The 25227-nt window shown below is 49.9% G+C and overlaps 8 protein-coding genes across 8 annotated transcripts; 2 read left to right on the top strand and 6 right to left on the bottom strand.

Moving 5' to 3' along the window:
- Nucleotides 1-525: 525 nt before the first annotated feature.
- PG997_007918 (uncharacterized protein) lies at nt 526-2154 on the bottom strand (the record flags this gene model as incomplete). The annotated part of the gene is made up of 2 exons (XM_066812233.1): nt 526-1902; nt 2086-2154. The coding sequence occupies 2 exons, from the start codon at nt 2152-2154 to the stop codon at nt 526-528; spliced, it is 1446 nt and encodes a 481-aa protein (XP_066667575.1).
- Nucleotides 2155-4310: 2156 nt separating this feature from the next.
- PG997_007917 (major facilitator superfamily transporter) lies at nt 4311-6063 on the bottom strand (the record flags this gene model as incomplete). The annotated part of the gene is made up of 2 exons (XM_066812232.1): nt 4311-5716; nt 5781-6063. The coding sequence occupies 2 exons, from the start codon at nt 6061-6063 to the stop codon at nt 4311-4313; spliced, it is 1689 nt and encodes a 562-aa protein (XP_066667574.1).
- An 892-nt stretch (nt 6064-6955) lies between these two features.
- PG997_007916 (uncharacterized protein) lies at nt 6956-7638 on the bottom strand (the record flags this gene model as incomplete). Its single annotated transcript, XM_066812231.1, has 2 exons — nt 6956-7480; nt 7567-7638. 2 exons carry the CDS (start codon nt 7636-7638, stop codon nt 6956-6958), a joined length of 597 nt encoding a protein of 198 aa, XP_066667573.1.
- Nucleotides 7639-10093: 2455 nt separating this feature from the next.
- PG997_007915 (V-snare-domain-containing protein) lies at nt 10094-10861 on the top strand (the record flags this gene model as incomplete). Its single annotated transcript, XM_066812230.1, is given in 3 exon segments — nt 10094-10110; nt 10133-10472; nt 10487-10861. The coding sequence occupies 3 exon segments, from the start codon at nt 10094-10096 to the stop codon at nt 10859-10861; spliced, it is 732 nt and encodes a 243-aa protein (XP_066667572.1).
- Nucleotides 10862-11138: 277 nt separating this feature from the next.
- PG997_007914 (thiamine pyrophosphokinase) lies at nt 11139-12182 on the bottom strand (the record flags this gene model as incomplete). Its single annotated transcript, XM_066812229.1, has 3 exons — nt 11139-11762; nt 11860-11963; nt 12026-12182. 3 exons carry the CDS (start codon nt 12180-12182, stop codon nt 11139-11141), a joined length of 885 nt encoding a protein of 294 aa, XP_066667571.1.
- Nucleotides 12183-12933: 751 nt separating this feature from the next.
- Nucleotides 12934-14340, top strand: PG997_007913 (uncharacterized protein; the record flags this gene model as incomplete). Its single annotated transcript, XM_066812228.1, has 4 exons — nt 12934-12938; nt 13161-13390; nt 13473-13881; nt 13971-14340. 4 exons carry the CDS (start codon nt 12934-12936, stop codon nt 14338-14340), a joined length of 1014 nt encoding a protein of 337 aa, XP_066667570.1.
- Nucleotides 14341-14887: 547 nt separating this feature from the next.
- On the bottom strand, nt 14888-16326 carry PG997_007912 (uncharacterized protein; the record flags this gene model as incomplete). The annotated part of the gene is made up of 3 exons (XM_066812227.1): nt 14888-15322; nt 15370-15987; nt 16093-16326. 3 exons carry the CDS (start codon nt 16324-16326, stop codon nt 14888-14890), a joined length of 1287 nt encoding a protein of 428 aa, XP_066667569.1.
- Nucleotides 16327-16768: 442 nt separating this feature from the next.
- PG997_007911 (uncharacterized protein) lies at nt 16769-17901 on the bottom strand (the record flags this gene model as incomplete). The annotated part of the gene is made up of 4 exons (XM_066812226.1): nt 16769-16876; nt 16946-17566; nt 17627-17732; nt 17813-17901. The coding sequence occupies 4 exons, from the start codon at nt 17899-17901 to the stop codon at nt 16769-16771; spliced, it is 924 nt and encodes a 307-aa protein (XP_066667568.1).
- Between the last annotated feature and the right edge of the window lie 7326 nt (nt 17902-25227).

Below are 25227 nucleotides of genomic sequence, written 5' to 3'. Positions count from 1 at the left end.
GTACTAAGCTCGTAGTTCGTTCATTTCACTGATAAACAACTCGCCTAGCGTGGATGACACGTTTCTCTCATGCTGGAGTTAGAGGTAAGGACGCCTCATATTAACTTAAGGTCTATCGACCTCCTTTTCGTTGCTGGACTGGGGATAAAGGGGGCAGGGTCGTTCGGTTTGCTCTTGGAATTAGGGGGTACCGTAGGACAAAACTCCCCAATAGTTCGACTTCTTAGTAGTTAAAAAAGCATCATGGATGCGAAGAGTGACTTCTTGGGCGTCCTTCTGGTTCGATTATGATAGTCAGATTATCCTGCGGCGCAGCCTCCTTACTATTGCCGAATACGGCGAAAGATTAGGTAAGAGTCGTTCGGGAATGACTATAAATAGCAGTCATAAGCATATGAAAGGCTGGGGCTTTCAAGAACGTAAGACATCGGCGCGAAAGGATCGCTGGTCATTCACATCTCACAGGTGTACTGTGGCTCAGGACAGACAGGATGTTTCCAATTGTAACTCTGGTTAGGATTCAATCTACCCAAGCCCACGGTTCAATTCCTGGTCTAACGTCATACCCGGTATTACTATTGTCCCAGCTGCCGCCTCGAGTGGTATCGGCAGCAGCCCGGTCTGCTGCTGACACCAAACGATGCCGTCGCGTCCCTCCTGGAGCTGGTAGATGGGCGTGGCCTCTAGGATCCCCGAGAGCTCCTTCACCAGCTCCTGGACGATGTTGCCCATGGTCCACCCAAAGCCGTCCCACTTCCCGAACAGCCGGTAGAAGAGCACGCCGAGGTGGATCAAGACGAACAGGGCCATGGGGTCCATCGCCTTGACCAGGTTCAGGAAGTCGAGCCCCGTCGTGGTGATGAGCGACAGGCAGAGCCCCTGGGACAGGTTCAGCGCTTCGACCACGAAGCTCAGTTTCGTCTGGGAGATGATGAGGCGGTAGGCGGGCACCTCGGAGCACAGGTGGCCTAGTGCCGGTTGTGGCGGTGCCGCGGCGGCGTCTCCGTTGTTGCTATATATTGGGAAGTTGGTCCTGAATTGCTGGCTGACGCGTGTGAGGCGCTCCATGGCGAGTCTGGTCTCGAAACTGACTAAATCGATGGCGAGCGGTTCCTTCATCAGTTTCTCTACGGCGGCCCGGATGTTGGTTGGATTGTCCATGGTCCACTGGATGTTGGTGAGCAGGGTGTTGTACGTGCCGAGGAGCAGCTTGAAAAACACATCGAGGCGCTCCAGTAGACTGCTCGGGTGGTGGTGATCTTGCTGGCTATTGTACCCGCTGTCTGCATCGTCATCACGAGCGACTCCGTTGTTTATCCAGGAGAAGTTCCGTTTCTCCACAATAATGCCGCCGTGATATGATACGTGGTGGTTGTTCGTGGCCGCCAGCTTGGACAGTTGCTGCCGGAACTGGATACTCGCGCGGTTGCTGTACCCGAGCGCGGCGCATACATACTTGGACGAGACGAGGCCCGCGGCCTGGTGTGCAAGGTCCGTCGCCGCGATGGCGAGTATGCCGTTGAGCAAGTAGCCCTCTCCCAAGGCCGTCCGCGGGAGCTCCTCCTGGAGGTAACGCTGGTCCTCGGGGATCTCGTAGAAGCCCATCCACGTCTTGGTAGTCCATTGGTGCATCAGCTCGAGTTCCAGCCGTCGATCGTAGATGGGTTCTCCAGATACTGGCGGTTGGCTTGGACTAGATAGCAACTTGGGAGCGGCGGCTGGTGCGAGACAGCTTGGCAGTGACTCCTTTTTCACAAGCTTCGGTGTTTGTGTCTTTGGGCGAACTGTAGAACTCTTTGTTTGCTTCCTGGGTCGCGCTTCTTCAAGCTCTTCCGGGGTGGGATAGATGCATTCGGCGTCCCGCAAAACACAAGTGGTGCAGGGAGGACCTTGTTCGTCACACTGGTGTTGCCATTAGTCTTGGTCGTAGCCTCACACAGGTTGTCGCCGCATCCTTGGCGGCCATCGTGTTATAGAGGCTCTTTCTCTGTGTGTGTATGCGTGCGTGTCGCTGTGTAACAAACTGAAAATGGAAATACGAAAAGGGAAGATAGGGGCTTTCTCTCCATATAAGCACTTGCTTACCTTGACATGTTTCTGCTTGCAAGAGTAGCATCCGTTACGGGACTTATGATGGCTTCGTCGCTTATGCATGTTGGCACTTGCGCTGTCGTTGGGGCCAATGGATGGAGATATTACGGTAATTAGCAGACTATGTCTGACTTGACTTCAGGTGGGCAGAGGCTCGGATATAAGAAGAGCTGCGTGCTTCTAGAGAGACGCCACCCTGGGGCTGTGACACGGGAGGGTGCCGCATCCCGTATCCCTGTTCGTGGGTGAGAAGTGTATCAGTTGGCGGTTCCCGATCGACAACCCCTGTCTCTTTGCCTGCCCAGAGATGGCCGTTGTCTTGACTAATGCATGCATTGAGAACTTGATATCGCATAGCTTCGCTAGATCTATCCTCGTACATGGCATGTAATCCGGTATGCAGCCTCCAACTTGATAGGTCACTCTGGTGGCAACATACCGCGCCTTACCTTGCTTTCTTCCCCTCTTCGTATGCAATATTATGTAGGGCAGTGGGCATAATTGGCTTCATTTCTGAGCAGACGTATACATTCGAACTTATTGCATCTTCTGCAGGTCACATCCAGTTTTGTCCAATGCTTATCCAGCCTGGCAGCCATGTCATCATTGCCCGATGTTGGGGGCGCCAGGATCTCACAAAGACACCGAGGACAGGGACAGGGCCCAAGGCTGTCCCGAACAAACCTGGCGTTTCTCGCGGCATAACGAGGGACAAGTTCTGCCACACCAACCCTGATTTCCCGCCTCTGCACCCTTTCAGGTATCCCGCAGCCACCAGCATTCCAGCATTGGACAGACTTTCCGCTCCCCGACTGCTCCAACCCCGCCTTCTCCGGTCGAGGCCCCTCCCCCAATATGCAGTGTAATTCAGCTATCCAGCTCTGTGGAACGGAGCTGCCATTGTCCACGCTAGGGCATAGTCAGTACAGCTCATACCTTGGCGAGTCTTACTGCTGCTCTGACAGGTGATCGTGTTACCGCGAAAGGCGGTCGCACATCTAGGGATGTAAGCAGGAAAGGAAAAGAAAAGCCACTAACGGTGACGATCATCTAGTAATCAAGATCCATTTCGTCTCCTTGGGTCATGTCCTTTGTAATAGAAAAAGAGATGGATTCGGCCGCCTCAAAGCAGTCTTGACTGCATTAGAGTGATTGCACAGACCTGGAGTATCTTCCCACAGACCTAGCGTGGCACACGATAGAACATATATCAAAACATACAAAGGGAAGGGAGCCAGGGAGCTCTCTTATATCATAGCATCACCTCCATTCGACTAAAGCCCACAAACTCGCGAACTTCTCGTTTTGCAAAGTGGTGCTTGCAAGATCATCAAACGGCGTAGCCTACCATGGTGATATACAACGACCTCCCTGAACCTCGGCGAAATTCACTCTATTGCTACTTTCCAGCTTGTACCCCTCAGACTACTAAGCTCTTCTCACATTTTTCGTGTTTTTCATCTCTCGCATATTTACAGCCTTGGTGGTAGTCTGTTTGACGAAACTCCAATTTTGCCAAGAGCCCCTTTTCCCCTGATTCCACCTATCGATTTAGATTGTTAGGATGTTTCCTGTTTATACTAATTTTCCCTACTCACTCGAGATACGGAAAAGGATTTCACGTTTTGAGAAGCCCACGGTTACCGGTTATATGCCGGAAATTTTGGGCTTCCGGCATCTTATTAATGGACAAGCATAGTATAGTGTTACCGTTGTCTTTTGTAGCCATTTTCATATTTGACCTTCGATCTGCTGGAATCACCCAAATTTGAGGACCGAAAGGTCAAATTGTCGGATAGACCAAATTTTAATGATGCCGGGCATTATTCTCTCGTAGGGAACTTATATAGGGAGGTAGACAGACACTTGGCTAATTGTATCTTGACTTATTGGTTGTTACAATGTTACTCACTGCTACCGAAGTTGCGCAGAAAGAGAGACCGTTGCAAGTAGCAAGATAGTTGGTCGTTATCCAACTCAGAGTGCATATTTTCAATGGTCATCTAGATTCAAATATCATTAAAGTCTAATATTACGGGGCTTCCGTCTAGTATAGATATATGACAAGGCTCAGTCCAGTATAGGGTATCATTAGTACATAACCGAAAAGAAGCGCCTCACTTCTTCTCCTCCGGCCCGCTGCTCTTGCCATCAACACGTTCCGGCATCCCTCGGATGCCAACGCCGTCCTCGCGCTCCCCACATTTTACCTCCCCCTCCTACTTCTTATCCTTCTTGGCCCGCTCCTTCGCCTCCTTCTCCTTGCGCCAGCGGACCCCGTGCTTCATGATGAGCAGCAGCGAGGGCGCGCCGGCAAAGGACAGCGCGCCGATGATGAAGAAGGCCCAGCCGTCGCCGATGCCGTCGATCATGGGGTTGATGGCGGCCGTCGCGGCGGCGCCGACGAGGCAGCGCGTCAGGTTGTTGGCGGCCGTGGCGGAGCCGGCGTGGCCCGGGTTGACGTCGACGAGGAGGACGTTGCTGGCGTTGCTGAAGCCGATGATGCCGATGCCCAACAGGAACAGCAGCACGCAGGGGACCGCGAGGTGCGCCTGGTACTGCATGGCCCACCCCCAGCCCATGAGCACGGCGCTCGCCAGCGCCAGCAGCGGGAGGCCGATCTCGAGCCGCGCCCGCTCGATCGGGAACCCGGCCAGGTCCGGCTGCTTGCTGCGCTCAAAGGGCAGGCCCAGCCGCCGGCAGTGTCGCTGGTAGTTCCAGTTGATGATCCGCCCGAGCACGGCGGCGGCGAAGATGGAGCCGCCGCCGAGCGGCAGGAACATGAGCCCGACCATCAGGTTGTCGAAGCCGTAGTTGCGGGCCAGCTGCGACGGCAGGGCGGTGGCGACGGCGTAGAAGCCGGCGAAGACGATGCTGCTGTACATGAGCAGGAGGAACATCTCCTTGTCGAAGAGGATGGCAAGGCTCTTGAATGGGTTGAGCTTCCGGACCTGCAGGGCGGGTCTCGCCGACGCGCGGGAGGCGGTCTGGTGGAGCGCCAGGTCGTTGCTGTCACTGTTGTTGTTGGTGTTTTCTTTGGCACGGCGGCGGTCCTCTAGGGCTTCTTTGCCGAGCTGCCACAATGTGCGATAGGCCTTGTGCGGGCGGAGGCTGCCGTCTCCCACGATGTTGCGGCAGGTCTCGGGCATAAATAGTGCATAGATTACCATGAAAGCGCCGGCAAGGATGGTCAGGAACCAGAAGATCCAGCGCCAGCCCAGGAACTGCGAGATGAGACCGCCGATGACAGGGCCCAGAGCCGGCGCCAGGATGGTGGGCACGGCAGCGAAGCCGACGTACTGGCCCCTTTCGGCCGAGGTGATGATGTCGGACACGACGGCCTGGCATAGCGCTACCGTCGTGCTGGAGCCGGCTGACTGGAGCATGCGCAGTACCAGCAGGGCGGCGTAGTTTGGCGCCAAGGCGCATCCGATGTTGGCTCCGATGTAGATTACAAAGCAGATAAGGTAAGCAGGCCGACGTCCGGTGGCATCGGCAAAGGAGCCAATAAACATAGGAGTGATACCTTGAAAGATCTGAACCGAAGGATTAGCTCCGAAATCTCTAGATGATGCAGTCAATACGTCATGGCACATACCATGTAAGTTGTCACGGTCAAGTTGATCTGTTGCGAACAGTCAGCACATAATGTCCACAATTGTGATATGATTCATGCCGGATCGGCCAACCTGCCTGTGTCAGGCTGACATTGAAGTCTTTTGCCAGCATCCCGAGGGCCGGGAAGTATACCTGGGCCGTCAAGGGCGAGAAGAAGGCCCCTGCCGCCGCGCTGAGAACAATGACTCGTTTTTGCCATGTTGTGAAGATCGAGTAGACTGGCTGGTCATTTTTCAGTATTGGACCCTCACTCGGGGGTTCTCCGCTGGGTGTCGCCTCTGGAGGGCTATCTTGACGCTTTTCTTCACCACTCGAGCGGTGGCCACCGCCGTGTTGCGAGGAGGTTTCGGACATGCTCATTCAGGTCAAGGTGGACAGCGTGTATGTCTAGGTTGCATCGACCAACTTCTGGTGTACAAAACGGGACAGCTTGAAATGCATATTGCCAAAGGGGTGTCATCATTATATACATCTATCGAAATTCGCAGCAACCTTTGACTTGTCGGGTACGATGAGCGCGACCGGGTACTTGTAAATTTCGGTCTTTCCTGACCAGAAGTCCGCGTACCTTGTGGTAGCCGTTTCGGAGCCGAGAACGGCTAACCCCTGAAGTTAGCCGACATCGCTTTAGTGGATGCGGCGCAAAGGCGCAGAACGATGGCAAAGCCTAGCCCGGCGCCAGATCAGCCATATCTCGAGGACAGTTCTGATTCTGGGGTAGGTAATTGCGAGATACATTGTCGGGTGCCGGGGACCGATCTTCAATTAAGAAGATGAAGAAGATCAACACCACCCACCACCCGGATGACTTTGCATGCAGTACGGGCCGCTATATCGCAGTGGCCACCACGGCGTTAGGACGTGTAAACCGTTGTCAGTTGTGACGATAAAATGGAGATGGCACTTGTTGATCGTGGAGACGGAAATCAGCACGCCCCCAAAAAAGGCCCCCGTTTATCCTGATCGTTTTCTGAGGATACGGTCCATCCGCCCCATGGGCAGATCATTGACAGTTCAAACTTCCATGGAACCAAAATTACTAACGCCCAGCTTCCAAGGCACATATACCGAGCAGTCAGCAACTACATAGGCCGGGCATGACGTTACACCGACTAGCATGAATAAAACAACAATTTGAAAATATGTTTGTGTGGTATAGGTGATTGCATTAGGTCCATGGGGTATTAAGCTCTTTATAAATAACATTCCAGATATACATGACAAATCGCGCTAGAAAGTCTTTTGCTTAGATCAGGAGAGCGAAAAGGGCGCCCAGGACACCGGCGGCGGCAGGGGCCTGGTAGTGGCCAGCACCGCTGCCTCCAGTGCTGCTGGGGGCGGCGCTGTTGCCGTCGGAGCCACCGTTGGAGGAATCACCACCGTTGGAGCCGCCGTTGCTGTTGGAGCCGGTGGGCTTGGCGCCACCGCTGGTGGTGACACCGGTGATGCCGGCCGAGGCGCCGAGGACGGCGGTGGTGGAGGAGCCGACGCTGATGGTGAAGGAGGTGAGACCGCTGCTGGCGTTGATAGTCAGGGTGTGGGCGCCAGTGCCCAGGCCGGCGGGGATGGTGGCAACCGGGGGCTGCGAGGTCTCGGCCTTGGGCTGGGTGGGGATGGCAGTGTCCACAGAGTTGGAGGGCATGCCAGTCACGATACCGTCAGAGTTGGTCTGGGTCAGGTAGGCGGTGGCCGGGTTGGAGTAGTCGTAGGTGTACGCCGACGTCTTGGTGGTGGGCTTGCCGTCGGTGCCAGTGAAGCCAACGAGGACAGTCTGTGGGTGGATCAAGTTAGTTTCTGTGCGCTCGTATAGATGGAGTTGGAGGCCGAAAGAGCCAGTTTGTGTGTGGTTGAACGTACGGTGGTGTGCATCTCCTGGGCCATGGCGGCAACGGCCAGGAAGGGAGCGACAGCAGCAACGGAGGAACGCATCTTGACTTTGGGTTGACTATTACTTCTTGACTGTTTGTTGGACTTGTTCTGTATGAAGACTCGAGGTCAAAGGCTGTACAGGCGCAAGTTAACGAACGTGGGGAGAAAGCGAGGGTAAGGTGATTCTCTGGAGAAGAACCAAACTCAAGAACCGAAGGGGGCCGGCACGTTTATATTTCATTTCCCAGATGCAGGAAAACACTGGCGCTCCCATCTCGATCATACTACTAGGCAGGGCGACAAGGGTTCTCCGCGTAGAAAAGCAAGCTGCAAGCCCTGTTGCCTGTCTAGCAAGGAGGCAAACCGACCTGTCCTGGCTAGAGTCGCTGCCAGAGTGGATCGGCTGACTGCGCCTTGCTTCGTATTATCGCCTCGGGGGAGCTAGCAGCGCGGTGTACAGTAGCCCGGTACAGTAATACTGTGTCTAGCTTGCGAGGAACACTCGAACACTCTTCCGGCGGCATGGTTGTTTACTTGTCACGTCGCTGGAGGGCCCTGTCCAGTACCTGTCTGCATGCTACCTCTCCGGTCCCCGTTGGCTGAACAGCAGAGACAACACGGCATTAGCGCGCGGCCACCAGCCAGATGATCACCCAAGCCCTGCATTTAGTCTAATTTCCGATCCCTGTTGCTGGATTGGATCAATATCAAACGAATCAAGGCAAAAGTAGACAAAAGGAGCCGAATCTTTGACCTTTCCGCATTGCCAGCCTGGGATTGGTTGTGGGCGAGATTCAAGCATTTATCAAGGTCGGTATAGAGTTTTCTCCAAGGTTCTTCGAAGGCTTCGTTGGACAGCGGGAGGAGCTGAAGGTGACGGGGCACCGTCCCGAGTCAGTCGTCTCTCACATACTCAACGAACCTACTTACACAAGCTTAAGCTGTGGTTCTCGGCACAGCGAAGCTGCAAGGAAACTATTGCACGCCCCGGGGGCTGCATGTTGTCTGTCACACTTGACGGCACGCGTCCAAGCCACTAGCCAGTCGTGTTCGCGGTGGACGGGTGATGACCTAACACTTTGGGACCTGGATGCTCTGATCGCTATATACAAGTGTCTTGGTGTCTCTTTTTATCGTACCATGGTGGTTATTAGCAGTGTCGATCGCAAGTGAGTCATTGCCTGTTTGGCAATCGCCTGCGTCGAGTCCTAAGAAAGACAGAAAGACAGAAAGACCCGAGGCCCCCTTTGCCAATGCGTCGTTGGGGGAAAACAGGTGATTTCTTTTCCGCTGTACATATTCAGGCATGGAGGCCTGCTTGCTGGCTCGCTGCATACCGAAACACCTCGTAATGGGCCCATGGAAGAAAGTGTACGTTAGTCGTTAGAGGGCAACAAGGGCAGCACTGTGCACGCTAAAGCCGACCAACCCCAAAAAGAGTGGATGGCTGGATGGCATTTCCAGCGTAGCGGCCTGGAGGAGGGTCCGCTTGTCGGCCAGATCGGACTTGGTGCGCAGATGACCACGAATTTCCGGTCTTTTCTTTGCTATTTTTGGGCCAACTACTGGGTCGATTCGCGCGGTGCTCTTGTGCTGCACACAGCGGCGGTGGTACCCGACGCCCACGTAACGAGATCGAAATCTTCAGATGCCATTGGAATGGGGAGTCGTGACGCGGCTTTTTGAGCTGTCGAGGCTCTCTAGTCTAGCCAGGGAAAAGAAGAAAAAATACCCCTGTTTCGAGGATGCGACTCTGCACCGCGGTTTGCGCGCCCGTCCTGAGCTACCTGAATCGCCGGACGCACACCCTGGAATAGCCAGGTAGTTTCCAAGGAATATGAAGGGGTAGGCTTGTCTAATGTAGAGTGCATAACGTACCATAACAATCGTGCTCCATATATAGCCGTCGCTCATCTCCATCGGATGGATGGCTCTGGAAAACGCATCCACGGAGAGTTCTAGCATCGGAGTACACTGATCCTGGCGCCTGGCTTGCCTAGGAATATGGATTTTCCTTTCCGCTCAGGTCGTCCCCCAAATCAATTGCGCACTGGAGGTAGGTAGGTAGGTAAGTAGGTAGCCTGGTTGACAGGGGAGGCTTTCGCCGGTAGTTAGTCAGGCTGCTGGAGATACGGTTTTTGGCGGGAGCTCCCCATTGTCAACTGCCTGCACGGTTACGCCGATGACCGATGACAGCCCCAAAAAAAGTAGGCCACATTTCCAACTGAACTTGAAGACAGCTCAGCAACTGTGGGATGAACTGCTTGTGTCGATTACAGCAGCAACAAACCAAACAAAGCTCACTGCAACAACATTGGCATTCTCGAACAAGAGGCAGCACAACTGGACTCCGATCTGCATTGCATCCCTTCGATTCGCGAACAATCCTGCACGTGTCTCTGCGAATCCTTGATCTCCCAAAATGGTACGCCATCCACCCATCCCTCTCCAAAATAACCAACCCCTACTACCCCCTGATTCAGCAACACCAAGTAGTAGCCCCATGTCCACTAACATGCATTTTCCCTTGATGTCAGAATACGGCCTTCAACAGCGCGCTCAAGCAATCGACCGCCGTCCGGCGCGATCTGACCTCGCTCAGCTCGGGCGGCGCCCCGACCCCGGCCGCGCTCGGCAGCCTCTCGGCCTCGCTGACCTCCTTCGGCCGCACGCTCGACGAGTACGGCGACCTGGCCAAGCACGAGCTCGTGGTCGCGAAGCAAGAGAAGGCCTTTGAGCGCCTTAAGAACTTCCGCGCCGAGCTGGCGGACTACCGGCAGCAGTTCAACGCCCTCAAGGAGCAGCGCGACGAGGCCCAGCACACGCAGTCCCGCACCGAGCTGCTGGGCCGGCGGCCCTTTGCGACGTCGACGCCGGAGAACCCCTACGCCAACGTGGGGGCAGCCAGGCAAGCCCCGGCGAGGTGCCGACGAACCGGTATGGTAGTGGCGGCGCGTACGGCGGAGGACAGATGAGCATGGGGACCGGCGACTACACGCGCGAGACCCACGCGCTGCGGGAGCAGAACTTCTTCGACAACACCAACAGCGCCCTGGACGAGTACATTGCGCGCGGACAGGCGGTGCTGGGCGACCTCGGCGCCCAGCGGGAGATGCTCAAGAACACCCAGAAGCGGCTCTACAGCGTCGCCAACACGCTCGGCATCAGCGGCGACACCATTCGCATGATCGAGCGCCGGGCGATGCAGGATAAATGGATCTTCTGGGCAGGTGCTATTATCTTCTTTGCGTTCTGCTGGCTCTGCTTGCATTTTCTACGGTAAAAGGGGTTATCGGAGACCGACGGAAGAAGGTCCACGTCAGGGGGCTGTGGGCATGGCACGGCTGCATGGGTGGGTTTGGAAAAGTCCGTGATATCACTTCATAGCGAGGCGTCTGGCGTTCCTGAAATAGCATCTTCAAGTGCCTTTATACATCCAGTATACTCATACTCGAGATCCCAACTGCTCAGGCCATTCTGTAATCGGATCCAGTCTTGGCCGTGCATATGGCACGTAGGTTCAAGACCTGCATGACTGTATAATAACACCCCGTAGCCGCCTACGATTCCGCAGGCCAGCTCTTCAGCGCAATCGTAAACAGCACGTCCTTGGACGCCCGCACCTCGACGACCTCGGTGTCGGGCGGCACGTGGTTGCTCGTGCTGATCTGGCCGCCGAACTCGGTCGGCCAGTCCTCGACGTCCCACTCGAGCCCCTTGGTGCTGATGACGCTCGGCTCCCGGATGGGGACGATGCCCACGTGCTTCCCGAACACGTCGCCGCCGTTGGCCCCGTTCTCCGCCCGCGCCCGCTCCCGCTCCCGCACGTGGATGCGGTGCGTCCCGGCCTTGAGCAGGAACGTCAGGCTCTCGCCGCTGACGAGGTAGACGCGGCCCTCGGCGTACGTCGGCGACGTCTGGAACAGGTACAGGTGGTGCAGCTGCGACAGGCCCTGGTCCACGCGGCCGCCTAGGCCGCCCATGCATACGATGTCTGTGCTTTTGCTTTCGCCGCCCTTGCCTCCGCGCCGTTCCCGGATGTGCCGCAGCGCCTTGGTGAAGTCGGAGCTGTCCTGGTCCCGGTCGAGGATCACTTGGACTTTCCCGCCTGTGGCTTCTTCAAAGTACGATTGCGACGTCTCGGTCAGGGAGTCTAGGTCCCCTATAATGACATCCAGATCGCTCTATTCGCGATGTGCGTGTAAGTCAGGTGTCAGGGGGTTATAGGGTAGATGGGAGGATGAGTGTGGTCCATCATTCTAGGGGAAGTTTAAAACTAACAAGCACTTCCTCCGGCTTCTGCTCCTCTGCTTTTCTCGAGATGGCTTGCGAGCAGCAGTCGTACAAGTGGTTTGCCCCGCCATCCGCGGCGACCCGGTATGATGCTGGGATCCCCTCAGTAACGCCTTCAAGCTAGCACGATGTTCGCAGTCAGGTTGATTCTTACAGTTATGCCATACCCTTTTCAGGGTCTGAATGTCCGTGAGCGGCTGGTTTAGTATAATCACAGACAACTGGTCTTTCTCCTTGGTAGGAGTCTCCCAGGGCCGGGAGGGGAACAGCCGGGCTGGGAACCAGTCCGTTATGGGGCCTTCTGCCGCCATCGAGAAACGTCTTTGGGAGTATACTATTCAAGGCTCCGGCCGCAGTGATGAAACGAAGACAATTTGACCCGACGTGTAACCTGGCTCTTGAGACCTTTATAGAGGGACTTTACGCCCAACAAAGAAACCGTTCGATCAGGGTAAAATAGGAAGGGGGTTTCGTCGATAAGCCACTAGCTTACACCGGACGAGAAGTTACTATGGTCTTTGGTGGGTCCCGTGACACCCCGTCCTCTCCTCCGCATGACGTTCTGGCCAAGCCCGGCGCCGATGGATGGGTTTGGGATCTCTACTAGATCGAGGCTGCTTCCGTCTGACATTTCTGACTGCGCCGGATAAGAAAGTTATGCGACCGAATGAGAGGTAGCGTACGATACATCTTGGGCTTACCACCGGCCGGGGGACTAGTAGTCAGTGGCATCTATTGTACTGGAGCCTCCTCAGTCACATGCGAAGTTCCAAAGGGGTGGTAGATACTCCGTAGAGGTTGCCTACCTATATACGATCCGCCATCGAACATATGCATGAAATGCAAGGTACCTACATGCATAATCTAAGTATACCTACATATCGGGAACCTCATGTTGCATTGCTTTTGATGTGCCAGTCTTGGTCTTGAATCTTTGATGCCTCTTCCGGGTCGGCGCTAATGCGAGCAGTGTGGCCCGAGCTTTCAAGGTCGGCAGCTCGGGAGCAAGCGCGTCATGATCTTTAGCTAAAATTTGCGAATTGAATTGAATTTGGGTTGGCAATGCCGTATGCGAACGAGGTCTTTTTGCCGTCTCGCCTCTGATTACCAATCCCTTTTTGCGATAGACCCTCTTCTTATCGAAGTCGCAGCATCCCTCTTTTTTCCTTGTATGTGTTGTATGTACTGTTCACCCTGCCCACTTTCATTCCGTCACTCCTTTGGCCCCGGACAGCAATTGAGAGGAACAAACGTCGGAACGAACCTCTTCCCGAACTAAAGTCGCAAAGCGATACACAAAAAGAGAAAGATGTACCGATCAGCGTTGCGGTCGACGCCGCGTGCTACCAACGCACTCCGACAGACAACCGCCACCCTCCGGACCGCAGCCCCCGGAGGCTCGCCTCGACAACACCCGCCAACAAGCGCAGCTGGAAGGGCTCTTTTGTAAGATGGGGTCTGGCCGTCGGTGCCGTCTATTATTACAGCACCAGCCCGGCATTCGCCGAGGAACCGCAACGTACGAAGACCCCCTTCTAGGACCCGACAAAATGCCATAGTCTTGGGATATATGTTTCTAACATTGGACCCCTCTAATCTAGCTACACACGTTACCGCACCAGCGCCGTTCTCCGATGACGACTTACCGACCGTCGAGGCCGTCGTGGCCCAGAAGCGCAAGGAGGCCGAGGCGCGGTTAGCCAAGGCGGAAGCCGCCGAGAAGGAGAAGAAGTCGAGCGACAAGGCGATGACGGCATCTTCGGATGGTGCCCCGCCCGCCGCGGACGGTGCCGAAGCCAGAGAGGGCGCCGTGGGTAGCCCGGAGGACCTGGAGGCCGAGGCGGGCCAGCAGGGCGCCTTCAACCCCGAGACCGGCGAGATCAACTGGGACTGCCCGTGCCTGGGAGGCATGGCCAACGGCCCCTGCGGCGAGGAGTTCAAGGCCGCCTTCAGCTGCTTCGTCTACTCCAACGAGGAGCCCAAGGGTATGGACTGCATTGACAAGTTCCAGTGAGTTGCTGCCCGACCAAGGAGGGAAGAGGAAGGGGGCAATAGACCCCCAACGAATCAGGAGAAAGTTGCTGACAAAGAACTACTAGGCACATGCAGGACTGCTTCCGCTTACATCCCGAAGTCTACGGAGATGAGCTGGCCGACGACGAGGAGTCCGAGGCGGCCGTGAACGGCGCCCCTGAGACTGCCAATGCCAGCGAAACGGCCGAAGCCAAGGAAACGTCGAGTGCTAAGGAAGCGCCGCTGCGTGATAATGAGACAACATCATCATCCGCCAAGGAAGCCATCCCGAAGGCGCCATCCCCATTCTCAGAACCGGAGAAGGACAGGGCCGTCCCCAAGGCCGCCTGGGACGCCACGTCCGAAAACGACACCAAGAAGCCCACCCCCGACAGCAAGTCCAAGGCGGAGACGCCGAAGACCGAGGCCTTCAGTGCGCAGCCTAACGCAAAATAGAGTCTGCTGCCATGTAAGAAAAGAAAGAAAGAAAGAAAATTACACCACGGGGTTTGGGGAGGCCTAGGGCAGTTGAAGGTGTGAGGTACACAACAAAACGAAGAACCTATCAATCTTGTATCATGAGACGCGCTTATGCGAGAGAAGGCATATGTACAAATATTTGTAGAATTATGCACGAGACATGCCAATAATAGACAATCCATCCTCCTAATTATACGTAGTGAAATAGGCAAAGCCAGTTCCAGAAGCCTGAGGGGCGGACTCAGGTATGGATATGCTCTGAGCCTCTGTTAAATTCCCCTTCAGTCACGATGGTTCGACATCATCAGAAACCATATCGGTTTGGGGAACAAATAGAAACAAGCCAACTAACTAGCCTCGTAACCGGGTATCATGTATTACACGCAAATGAAACCAATCTAGCAAACCAACACACTTAATCATACATTTGGACCTTGCCCGCCTAGTTTCCAAATCTTGGAACGAAGTTCATCTGCCAGTTGACCAGATCCCAGGGCATTCCACGAGTCTTGCTGGCTCTGTTTCACGACTGAACATGCGGAACCACCAACTTCGCCTTCATAGGGGCCAACTCGGAGCTCTTGGCCCACGCGCCGTCAGGCTTCTGGCGGTAGCACATGAGCTTGCCCTCGTCGCCGACGCTGCCCAGGATCTGGCCATCGTCGTCGAACCCGACCCGCCAAACCGGCGAGCGGTGGTCGCCGTACCGCGTCATGTTCTCGAGCTTGCAAAGCTCGCGGACCGTGTGGGCAACCTGCCCCGGCTGGCCGAGGTACTTGCGGTCGCCCTGGGTGCCCGACTTGTCGATCTCGGCCCGGATCCCGGAGTGGTGCGCATGCGCCTGCGCCTGGGCAGCCCGCGATGACGCGTGCGCGACGGCAGATGTCGCTGCCGACGTCGAGCTCGACCTCGACTCCTCGTGTGTGCTTTTTCCTAGCACGTCGGACACGCGCCAACTCTTGCCGTCGTTGGGGGAGAAGGGGTGTCGAGTCGAAACACGCGGACATGGCCGTCCTGGCACGCCGTGGCTATCATGTCGTAGCCCCTAAAGTTCCCGGGAGCCCAGGCTACATCGCGAACCAGACCCTTATGCCCGGTGATCTCGGCCGCTTGGTAAAACTCCCGGGCGCGTGTTGCTGCGCCGAAGGATCCGGTGATCGTCTCGCGCGTCCGGAAAACCCTGGCGGTCATCAGGCCAGAAACAACCAGTCCCAGCGCATCAATCGGCACGCCTGCTCTCAGAGCCGTGTAACAGGGCTCGGGGTTGGGGTCGAACCGGACCTTGAAACACGTCTCCTCGCCGCGACTGGGTTTGGGCAGAGCCTGGAACTCATCGATGGCCGTATAGTCGGCCAAAGTCTCCGGTTCCTCGCTTTCAAAGACAGATAGTTTCCCGTCAGCCGCCAGGAGCGCAAAGTATGTGTGTCGCGTGTCTTCGTTGTGCTTGATCGAGAAAGATCGATAGGGCGACTTGGGCGATCGGGTCTCGTAGGCGGCTTTGCCCGTCGCACTGAACCGCCGGCCCGGTGGTGCTGAGTTGTCCTCCGTCCAGAGCTTGAAGTGTCCTTCAATACCCAGGGACGCCAAGAGGTTAGGATATACGGTCGGAGGGAGCCATTGGAGCTGAAAAGCACGGGGATATGTCAGCACATTCATTCGGCCAAGGCCCAATTGCGAGTGTTGACAGGCGCAAGTGTACAGCTGACATGTCTAGACAAAAGGACATACTTCTAGAATTTCTGATCCATGGGCCGACCAATGGTCGCAAAGGCGCCATATGCCGTCCTTGTGGCGATTGAAGACGCGAATCTTGCCGTCAACGGAGCCCGTTGCGCAGCGATCTCCGTAGGCGTTGAATGCGACAGCTTGAACAATGTCATGATTACCATGGGCGATCAGATGGAAAGCCGGGTTCTCCTGTGGCGGAGGGGGCGCTCCGTCCAAGGCAGGAGTCGAAGACATGGTAGTTCACTCGCTACACCGGCTCGAGCTGCAGCATCATTACCTAATTTCGGTTCGCGAGTTCGGTTGTTAATTTGGAGGGAATGAAGCTCTATCTGAACCGCGGGGCACAGCACCGGCAGGCGCGCATGGAGAGCTCACCTCTACTGATAACACGGCCTATAAGCTTATCGCTTATCGACAAGACACTTACCCGGCTTTGTTGCATAAATGCCCTCAAGGGTACCCAAGTCTCAAGTGCCAAGTGAGCTGGATGTATCACATATTCATTCCCCTGTACACGAGCTTTTGTATTATCTTCTGAAGGAGCCAGGATAGGTACACTCGAGATTGATAAGGTAAACAGGCATATCATCATTCATTGTCTATCTTTGCTAGTCATCAACCGCCGAAGCACTTTGCTCAACAGTGACCACATCATGCACGTCTGGGTACTTCCATTTCACCTGACTCTGGTCACAATCACCGAGTTAACCACTTTCCCGTATGGATGAACAACGAGCGCAACTTCCAGTTTGCTGCGAAGGCTAGCAGTGGTCGCATCAAATTCCTGGATTAGGGGTATCATTAGCACTCGTAAGTCTTGTCATTGGTGCATCTCGCCTTTGGGAAGACTCACCGGATATAAGCAATTTCGCAAGCCCCAACTACTTCGGATGACCAGCAAAGCCCCAGGGCGCATCCTTGCTGCTATGCTCAAGGCGATCTGCTCCTTTTCGAGTTGCGTCACTCCCACCAGAGCAGCCAGGTAGACGACGTCGCAGCTGCTGAGACTCAGAGATTGGGAATCGGCACTGCCGCAGTAGTGCACCATTTCTTCCTCTGGGATCCCGAGCCTGGTGATCAGAGTTGTCGCTGTTGCGACGGCCTCCTCATCGCGATCGACATTGATTATCGTCGGGCCCTGCTGATGCTTTGTTGGCGGTACGGGGCCCGATAGTGCGTCTTCTTTCAGCGCTTTCAGGAGGCATACAGGCGTCAGCGGAAGAGGCCCCGATCCGACAAAAGCGATCTTCTGCGGATGAACAAGGCCTGCCGAGCGCAGAGCACATAGCTCGAGCCGTGTGAGCTCTTCGTAATTGCCATAGTAGGGGAATGTCTCTAGTAACCGCTGTGCCTCGGTCGGCTCTTGTCCTTGCGCAATATGGCTAGCCCAGTGAGTCTCGAGACAGCTTTCAGCTTGAGAGCACAGGCTCTGCAGCGATGGGAGGATGGCTTGGAGTTTGCAGCTCGCAAGCACCTATGGCCTCGTCAGGTCAGCTTCTGGCCATCAAGCATGGCTTGCGCAGCGTTTCTTTACCTGAGAAACAGTATTCACATCGTGAATTTCACAACACTGAGATACCAGATCGCCGAAGAGAGTGTTGGTGGTTTCGCTGGGGCGCAGATCCGTCAGTTCCTGCAGTCTGGCGTGTATGCCGACAATGCGCTTGACGATCGAAGTGGCATCCCCAAGTGACGTAGGCGAGCAGGGCAACGTGCTCACAACTCTTCTCGGTCTCGCCCGATTGTAGAGTATGGGGGGTCACGTGCCTTCTCCCGAGAAACACCAGCCCAAGCTAACAGTCGTGACATGACCAGGTTCGATTGAGCAACGGCACGTCTAACGTTCCTTCCCTAGAGAACCTTTATGGCTGGTATATGGTTCTCGGTACCTCACCCGGCGTCGGGAGTAGTTTCTCGGTCACGTAGGAAGGTCGGTTACTGGCTGTCCAAGTTCCTCTAGACCGGTCAAGACATCAGGGGTAGGAATCAAAAAGCGTGAAGTAGATGAGTTAATGATATTGAAGTCCTAGGAACGGAAGAGTGAGATCGGACTCAATATGAGTATTGTTCCAATGTTGTGTGTGTTGTTGATGTTTACTGTACTTGTGGCACCGGGGCAGCCAACAAGGTTCTCAAACTGGTAGTAGTATGTTTTCTCGGGGCTTTGACACTTCTCTCACCCACACCAAAATAGGAAGGTTTCCGTGTTGATTCCACACAAGCCCGATTATTCGAGTGGACACGTTGACCTATAAGAAGTTGGGTATTTCCAACTTTGCCATCGGGTGCTGCTCGATGTCCAAGTGATGGGCATGGAACCCTTGGCAAGCCACACAACGGCCCTTCATGCGAACACTATAGACCCTACCTTCATGTTGCTACAATGATACCTTGCCCATATTAAGCTTTTTCTATACGACCAACATTAATTTAACACCGCATGCGCCGTTGCCGCTAGTGATATTACCAAGGCTAAGTAGGCGGCGGTGTAACTAAGAGCTATGAGTTTAGGCGTCGAACCGTCGTCGAAAGAAATAGTGTACACATCTCCCTGAAGCAATCTTCTTGAAACTCTGGAGAGCTCGGATATTTGCCACAAGAAAGCATTGCTTTTTGGGAGTGCACATCTAATGGGAAGCCACAGACAGTGCCCTTTAACTCGCAGTTGTCTTTGAACCAGCAACCGGAACACAGCACAGCCGGAGCTGTATTATTATCTAGCTAACAAATAAATTTATATTGCATAAGAGTTGTGCGAGCAAAGTTTTGTTAGCTGTTCAAACTTTTTGTATTAAAAGGGGTTCAGGGGTTCGGCGAACATGTAAACAGGACGAGTACACTCCTCCGCTGTAACACTGAAAACCCCACGATAGCTTGCATCGCTGACCTTTAATGACTGTGAATAATGGTCCCAGCTACATTAAAAGCAACATACCGACAATGGAAGCCAATATGGTTTCTGTGGTATATAGATTTTAACTTGTTTCTAACCGGTCTCTTTATTGCCGATTAATATTTGGTTGATTATTAGCCATCTCTTGTGTTGGGCTCGAAAAGTTGTAATTTGTGACCAAAGATCTTGCTGTTATTATCGTAGCAGAATTAATTGGGTTTCACGCTATAGGCGATCATGCTGGGTCACGGAGATCACCCTGGATCTTTCTTCCACAGTCGCAAAGTTAGGTGTGACCAAGGCCCAGTGCTCACCAAGCAGTGTTTGGTTGGCGTTGACTTTCCTTTCCAGTGGCGGTGGCAACTCGTCGTCAGGCGATGCATGGGTTCTCCTCTGGTTGAGCCCATCCACAAGTTGCTGAAAATGAGCCGCCTCTTCTGGGAAGAAGAGGGCCAGGAAGTTACGCAGGAGCAAGATCCCTCCCCGGTTTCGTGTAGCCTACAATAAAGGGGCAGATCCCTTTTTTGGTACCGAAAGTGTTAGAATGTGGCTTTTGGTAACGATGGTGATTATCACTTATTAAAAACCCTTCTGTTTTATCAGGCCGAAAGAAAAAGCCAGAAAGGGGGCACTTGAAGTTGCAGCTAGACACTTCCAGCTATGATTCATGCAATTTTGCAGGCAAGCAAATTTAAGCAGAGGTTAAGGCAAAAGAGAAAAATAGCAAATCGACTTGAGTGAAACTGACCTGACAAAAAGAGGTGTCCCAGTTCTTTCTTTTCGGATTCGACAAGAAGATGGTCGTATACATCACTCCCTGGGTATTTCGTACATGCAGTTGCCCACTCCCAAGATGCAGGGAGATACGTCCCAGAGAAAAGCCGGAAGCAGATCCAACCAGTTTTCGGAGTAAGCCAGGCAACTTCATTCTCCTTTACAGGTTTCTCTGAGGTCAAAATGGTCAGATTGGGATCAGCACCCTCACGAAGAAGCTGGTCCACAATGTGTCCAAACGTAGAGGCACTATCCTTCGCTTTTCTATGACTCGCGTAGATGAGCACATTCCAGATATGGACTTGCCACAAAGTCCATTGTGAATGCAAACGCCAGTTATAGGGCTCTCTGCGTTCTTTGTGCACCCGGTTGAGATCGCATCCCAGATGCGTGAACTGTGACATCACACGAGTGTATCTTCGGGCTGACATCGAGGAAGAAAAGTGCAGCTTGGAGTCCTCTATTGTCAGTGGTGGCCAATGGTGTAAGGATTTCAAGAGATACGCATATCGGTATGCTTCGTAGTTGGGCTCCGCTCGGGCGGCTGATATCATACCATGCTCACAGAGCCAGTTATAATACTCGTAGCAGCCACAGGCCAGACTTGGGAGCAAGAGCTTTGATTCCCCAATAGTCTCAATGACCTCGGTATTATGAGTTGACGGAACCTCGTACAACCGGTCAACTCGATGCAAGAATTCCATCAACTTCGAATTTTTAGAGCGCTTTTCCAGCAAACTTAGGTTAAATAGTCTCCGAAACTTCGCACTCGTAAGATGGAACCCCTACTGGCTGCCCCCTTCTCATTGACCTATACTTCCCTTATTTTCCCACTTAAATCGGCAATATTAAGTATTACGTATTAAATTAAGGAGAAATAGTATAATTACCGAGTTTTAAATATAAAATATTATATAAAAAGGGAATAATTCCGGTGCTTTAAAATAAAATTAAATAAAATATATAACGTGGTTTACTAGTAAGCGAATTATATTACCTCTCGTATTATTATTTTTATATTTTAATACTTTTAACGTGGTTTATTACTAAGCGGATTATATTACCTCTCATATTACTCTTTTAATTAATTATACTAATTAAATTTTAACGCGTTTTATTTCTATAATAATAATATTTAACGAGTTACTAAAACATCGAATCGTTTTAGCGATTTAAGCGACACGAGACCCCCTAAAACCCATTAGTTAAAGGGCTACTGCGAAGGCCTTCCGAGTCCCACAATCCTCTATAAATTACCGACTCCACGGCCGAACTTCACGACGCGAAATCGTACATAATTAACGTCGATTAAACCCGATTAAAAAAAGTGTTCCGCGAGTATATAATTAATTTAAATACCCGAGAAATACCCCTTAATTTTGCTAGTATAAAAAATATAGTTAATTTACTTACTACGACGCGTAGCGACGACCGCGTCGATAAGCACTAAGTTAAGCGCTTTATTAATCGTAACCCGGACTTAAAGATTAAAATAAATCATTAGTACGATTATTAAAAGGCTTTTTACGAAAAATTTAAAATTATTTCTACTTAATTTACATTAATCGCGAATATAAAAGCGAAATACGAGATCGTTAACGAAGACATTTTAAATTTCGACGAGACCGGCTTTATAATAAATATAATCGGGTTAATACTCGTCGTAATACGCGCCGAGCGGCGTAAAAAAAGCGAAATCGGTCTAGTTTAATAATTAAAAATAGGCAACGGCGATTAAATATATTAATTCGTAAAGCTAATATATTTCGCCGTTTTTAATCGTTTAAGGTTAATATTACCTTATAAATTAATCTCGCGAAACCGATTTACTAAGTAATTAAATAATTAAGCCGACTTTTAATAATTAAACTAATAACGAAATAAACCTAAACTAAATTAAGCACTTCGATAAATATATTAAAACGTATACGAAAGGTCCTTATTATTTCTTAATTTTTAATAGCCACGAGAGTTATATTTTAACCGATTTCGAAATATACTACTAAGATAATAATATTATTACACTCGGTATACCTCCTTATTTATCTCACCTGCTTTAACTACTCGATATAGTACTTTATTCGCCTTTAAAGCGTGTTTATTCGAAGGAAATCGAGCTATTTATTAAGGCTTCGATAAATTATATCACAAAGCTCGAATTCTTTATCGCGTTTAAAGCTATATATTTCGCTATTTTTATAAAAGTTAATATTAAATCTAAATTTAACGTATTCGGCTTAATATTTTATAACCTAAACGAAGTAATTAATAAGCTAAATATGCGTTTTTAAACGCTTATACCTAGCCTATTCCGTCCGGGGACGGCTAATACCTACGACCTTTAAACGCCGTTTAATTTTTAATAAATAATTAAACACTTTATTTATATTAAAAAAGGTATTTACTTATTAAAAAAGCTCTCCGACGCCGATTTTAAATACGGTAAATTAAATAACGAAGGGTATAATTAAAATAACTTATAAAATAACTTTTATATATAATCGGATACGTATTTTAAAAGAAGTTAATTTAGCCCTTTCGAAGCGCCGGAGAGCTAAAAAATCGCGAGTCCAGCTTAGAAAAGCCTTTATAATTAAGGAATCTCGAAGGCTATAAGACGAAAAGGTAAAAAAGAAGCGGCTAGCGACTAATAAAGGCGAAAATAATAGTTTATTAAAAAGGCGCGCAACGGGCGGCAGGCGTTATAATATCTACGGCGAAACAGGTTATAATATACGAATATATATAAAGGATATAAAATCGAGTAACGAATCGAATAGCGAGTAATTTTAATTAATTTAAAACGTTATAACGTGGTTTATTATTAAACGGGCTATATTATTAAGCGGTCCACTTTTTTAGTTTTCGATATATTTAAATTTTAATACGTAATATTTTTATAATTATAATGCCGATTTAATTTAAAAAAATAAAATCGTTTTAATAATTTAAGCGACGCGAAATCCGATAAATCTTTTAAGCGAATAAGCTACTACGAAAGTGTACGACGTCCTCGGAGCTACTTTAAATTACCGAATTAACGGCCGAACTTTACGACGCGAAATCCGATATTTACGATATAAATTAAATCTAATAAAAAAGGAGGTGCTTCGTAATTATATAATTTATTTAAATACCCGAGGAATGCCTCTTAATCTCAGTGTTATAAAAAATATAGCTAATCTCTTTACCGCGTCGCGCGGCGGCGACCGCGTCGGTAAGCACTAGGTTAGGCGCTTTATCGATCGGAACCCGGACTTTAAGACTCGAATAAATCGTCGATACGATTATTAAAAGGCTTTTTATAAAGATTTAAATATTATTTCCGGCTAGTTTAAACTAATTATAAATATTAAAGCGAAATACGGTATCTTTAACGAAGATATTTTTAATTTTAACGAGACCGGTTTTATAATAAATATAATCGGGTTAATACTCGTCGTAATACGCGGCGATCGGCGTGGGAAGGCGAAGTCGGTCTAGCCTAGTAATTACGAATAATCGATAGTTATTAAATGTATTAATTCCTAAGGCTAGTGTATCCCGCCGTTCTTAATCGTTTAAAGTTAATACTACCTTATAAATTAAGCTCGCGAATACGATTTACCGAGCGATTAAATAATTAAACTAACTTTTAACGGTTAAATTAATAACGAAATAAGCTTAAATTAAATTAAGTATTTCGATAAATATATTAAGTCGCGAATAAAAGGTCGCTATCGCCTCTTAATCTTTAACGGCTATAAAAGCTATATTTCGGCGTAGTTCGAAGTATATTATAAGGATAACGATATTATTACGCTTAGTATACCTCTTTATTTTTTTTACCTGCTTTAATTATTAAATATAACACTTTATTTACCGTTAAAGCGCGCGTATTCGAAAGAAATCGAGCTATTTATTAAGGTGTCGATAAATTATATTACGAAATTAAAGTTCTTTATCGCCTTTAAAGCTACGCATTTTACTGTTTTTACGGAAAATAATATTTAATTTAAATTTAGCGTATTTAATTTAATACCTTATAACTCGAACGAGGTAATTAATAAATTAAATGTGCGTTTTCGAACGCTTATATTTAACCCGTCGCGTTCGAGGACGGTTAATATTTATAACCCTTAAACGCTATTTAACCTTTAATAAACGATTAAACACTTTACTTTTATTAAAAATAAAGTCTTTATTTATTAAAAAAGCTCCCCGACGTTAATTTTAAATATTATAAACTAAATAACGAAGGGTATAAATAAAATAGTTTATAAAATAACCTTTATACGCGATCGAATATATATATTAAAAGAGGTTAATTTAATACTTTCGAAGCGCCGAAGAGCTAAAAAATTACGTGTTCAGCTTAGAGGGGCCCTTACTATATAGGAATCATAAGAGCTATAAAACGAAAAGGTAAAAAGGAAGCGTCGAGCGACTAATAAGGGTAAAACAGGGGGTCCGTCGAAGCGGAGGGCGACCGGTGGAAGGCGCTGCGGTGTCTGCGGCGAGACAGGTTATAATGCGCGAACATGTGAAAAGAACGTAAATGTAACGATGCCTATCAGGGGTCTAATAGAAACCTGGTAGAACGTACGCGGGTTTATGTTGGCAATGCGAGAGAGTATTTAAACGGGTGATAAAATCACATTATCGGTAAAGCAATAGAATAATTAAGTTTTAAATAAGTGTTAAGGCGTAGTTTATAGTATTATAATAGGTCGTTAAGGTATATACCTTATTAATAAGTAAAAATTAATATTTAAATTAATTATTAAGTAAACGAGAGTATTTAAAAAACTATATAAAAGAAATGTTCGTTTTATATTTAACCTCGCTCTTTTATTAATAGTCGGCTCGTTAGTTTATTTATTATTTTAAAATAAGCTCTTAAGCTTTAAATTAAAGGTTTATTTATTATTTTAAAATAAACCCTTAATCCGTTAATTCACCTAGATTAATAGCTATTCTTTTATAATCCGACTAATCCGTTACGTAACTTATGGCTAGTGCTTGTAGCGGTTCTCCCTGCCCTGGAGTCTCTAGTCCTCCTGGCGGGGTATCGTACTTCCGTGGCTGCCTATATTTCGTTTCTTAGCCGCATAAATAGGTTAAGTCGTAACACTATCCCCTCTCTTTTCAGGCCTTTATTCCTAAAGCGCTAAGTTTTATAAATATCCTCTTTTATTATCTTTTATAAGTTTTTCTCTTTTTTTCCTTTATTATAGTTTTTTTATGATATATATTTATTATATTTAACCGTATTAAGAAATTTTCTCGTTTTAAATCGAAAAAAAAAAATAATATTATAACTTTATTACGTTTATTAACGAATTTAATATTAAAATTATACCGTATTCTTTATACTTATCGCGTAAATAAACGTATAAAATAATAAAGGGTATTTCGCGCTATTGCGAGTACGTTCGTTTAAATTTATTCTATAATAATTCGGGAGTATCGGTCTCGACGGTTTCCCG

Source organism: Apiospora hydei (assembly GCF_038363865.1).
Source record: "Apiospora hydei strain CBS 114990 chromosome Unknown utg000006l_segment0_segment0, whole genome shotgun sequence".
NCBI lineage: Eukaryota > Fungi > Ascomycota > Sordariomycetes > Amphisphaeriales > Apiosporaceae > Apiospora > Apiospora hydei.
This window is presented reverse-complemented; position numbering and strand designations above follow the sequence as displayed.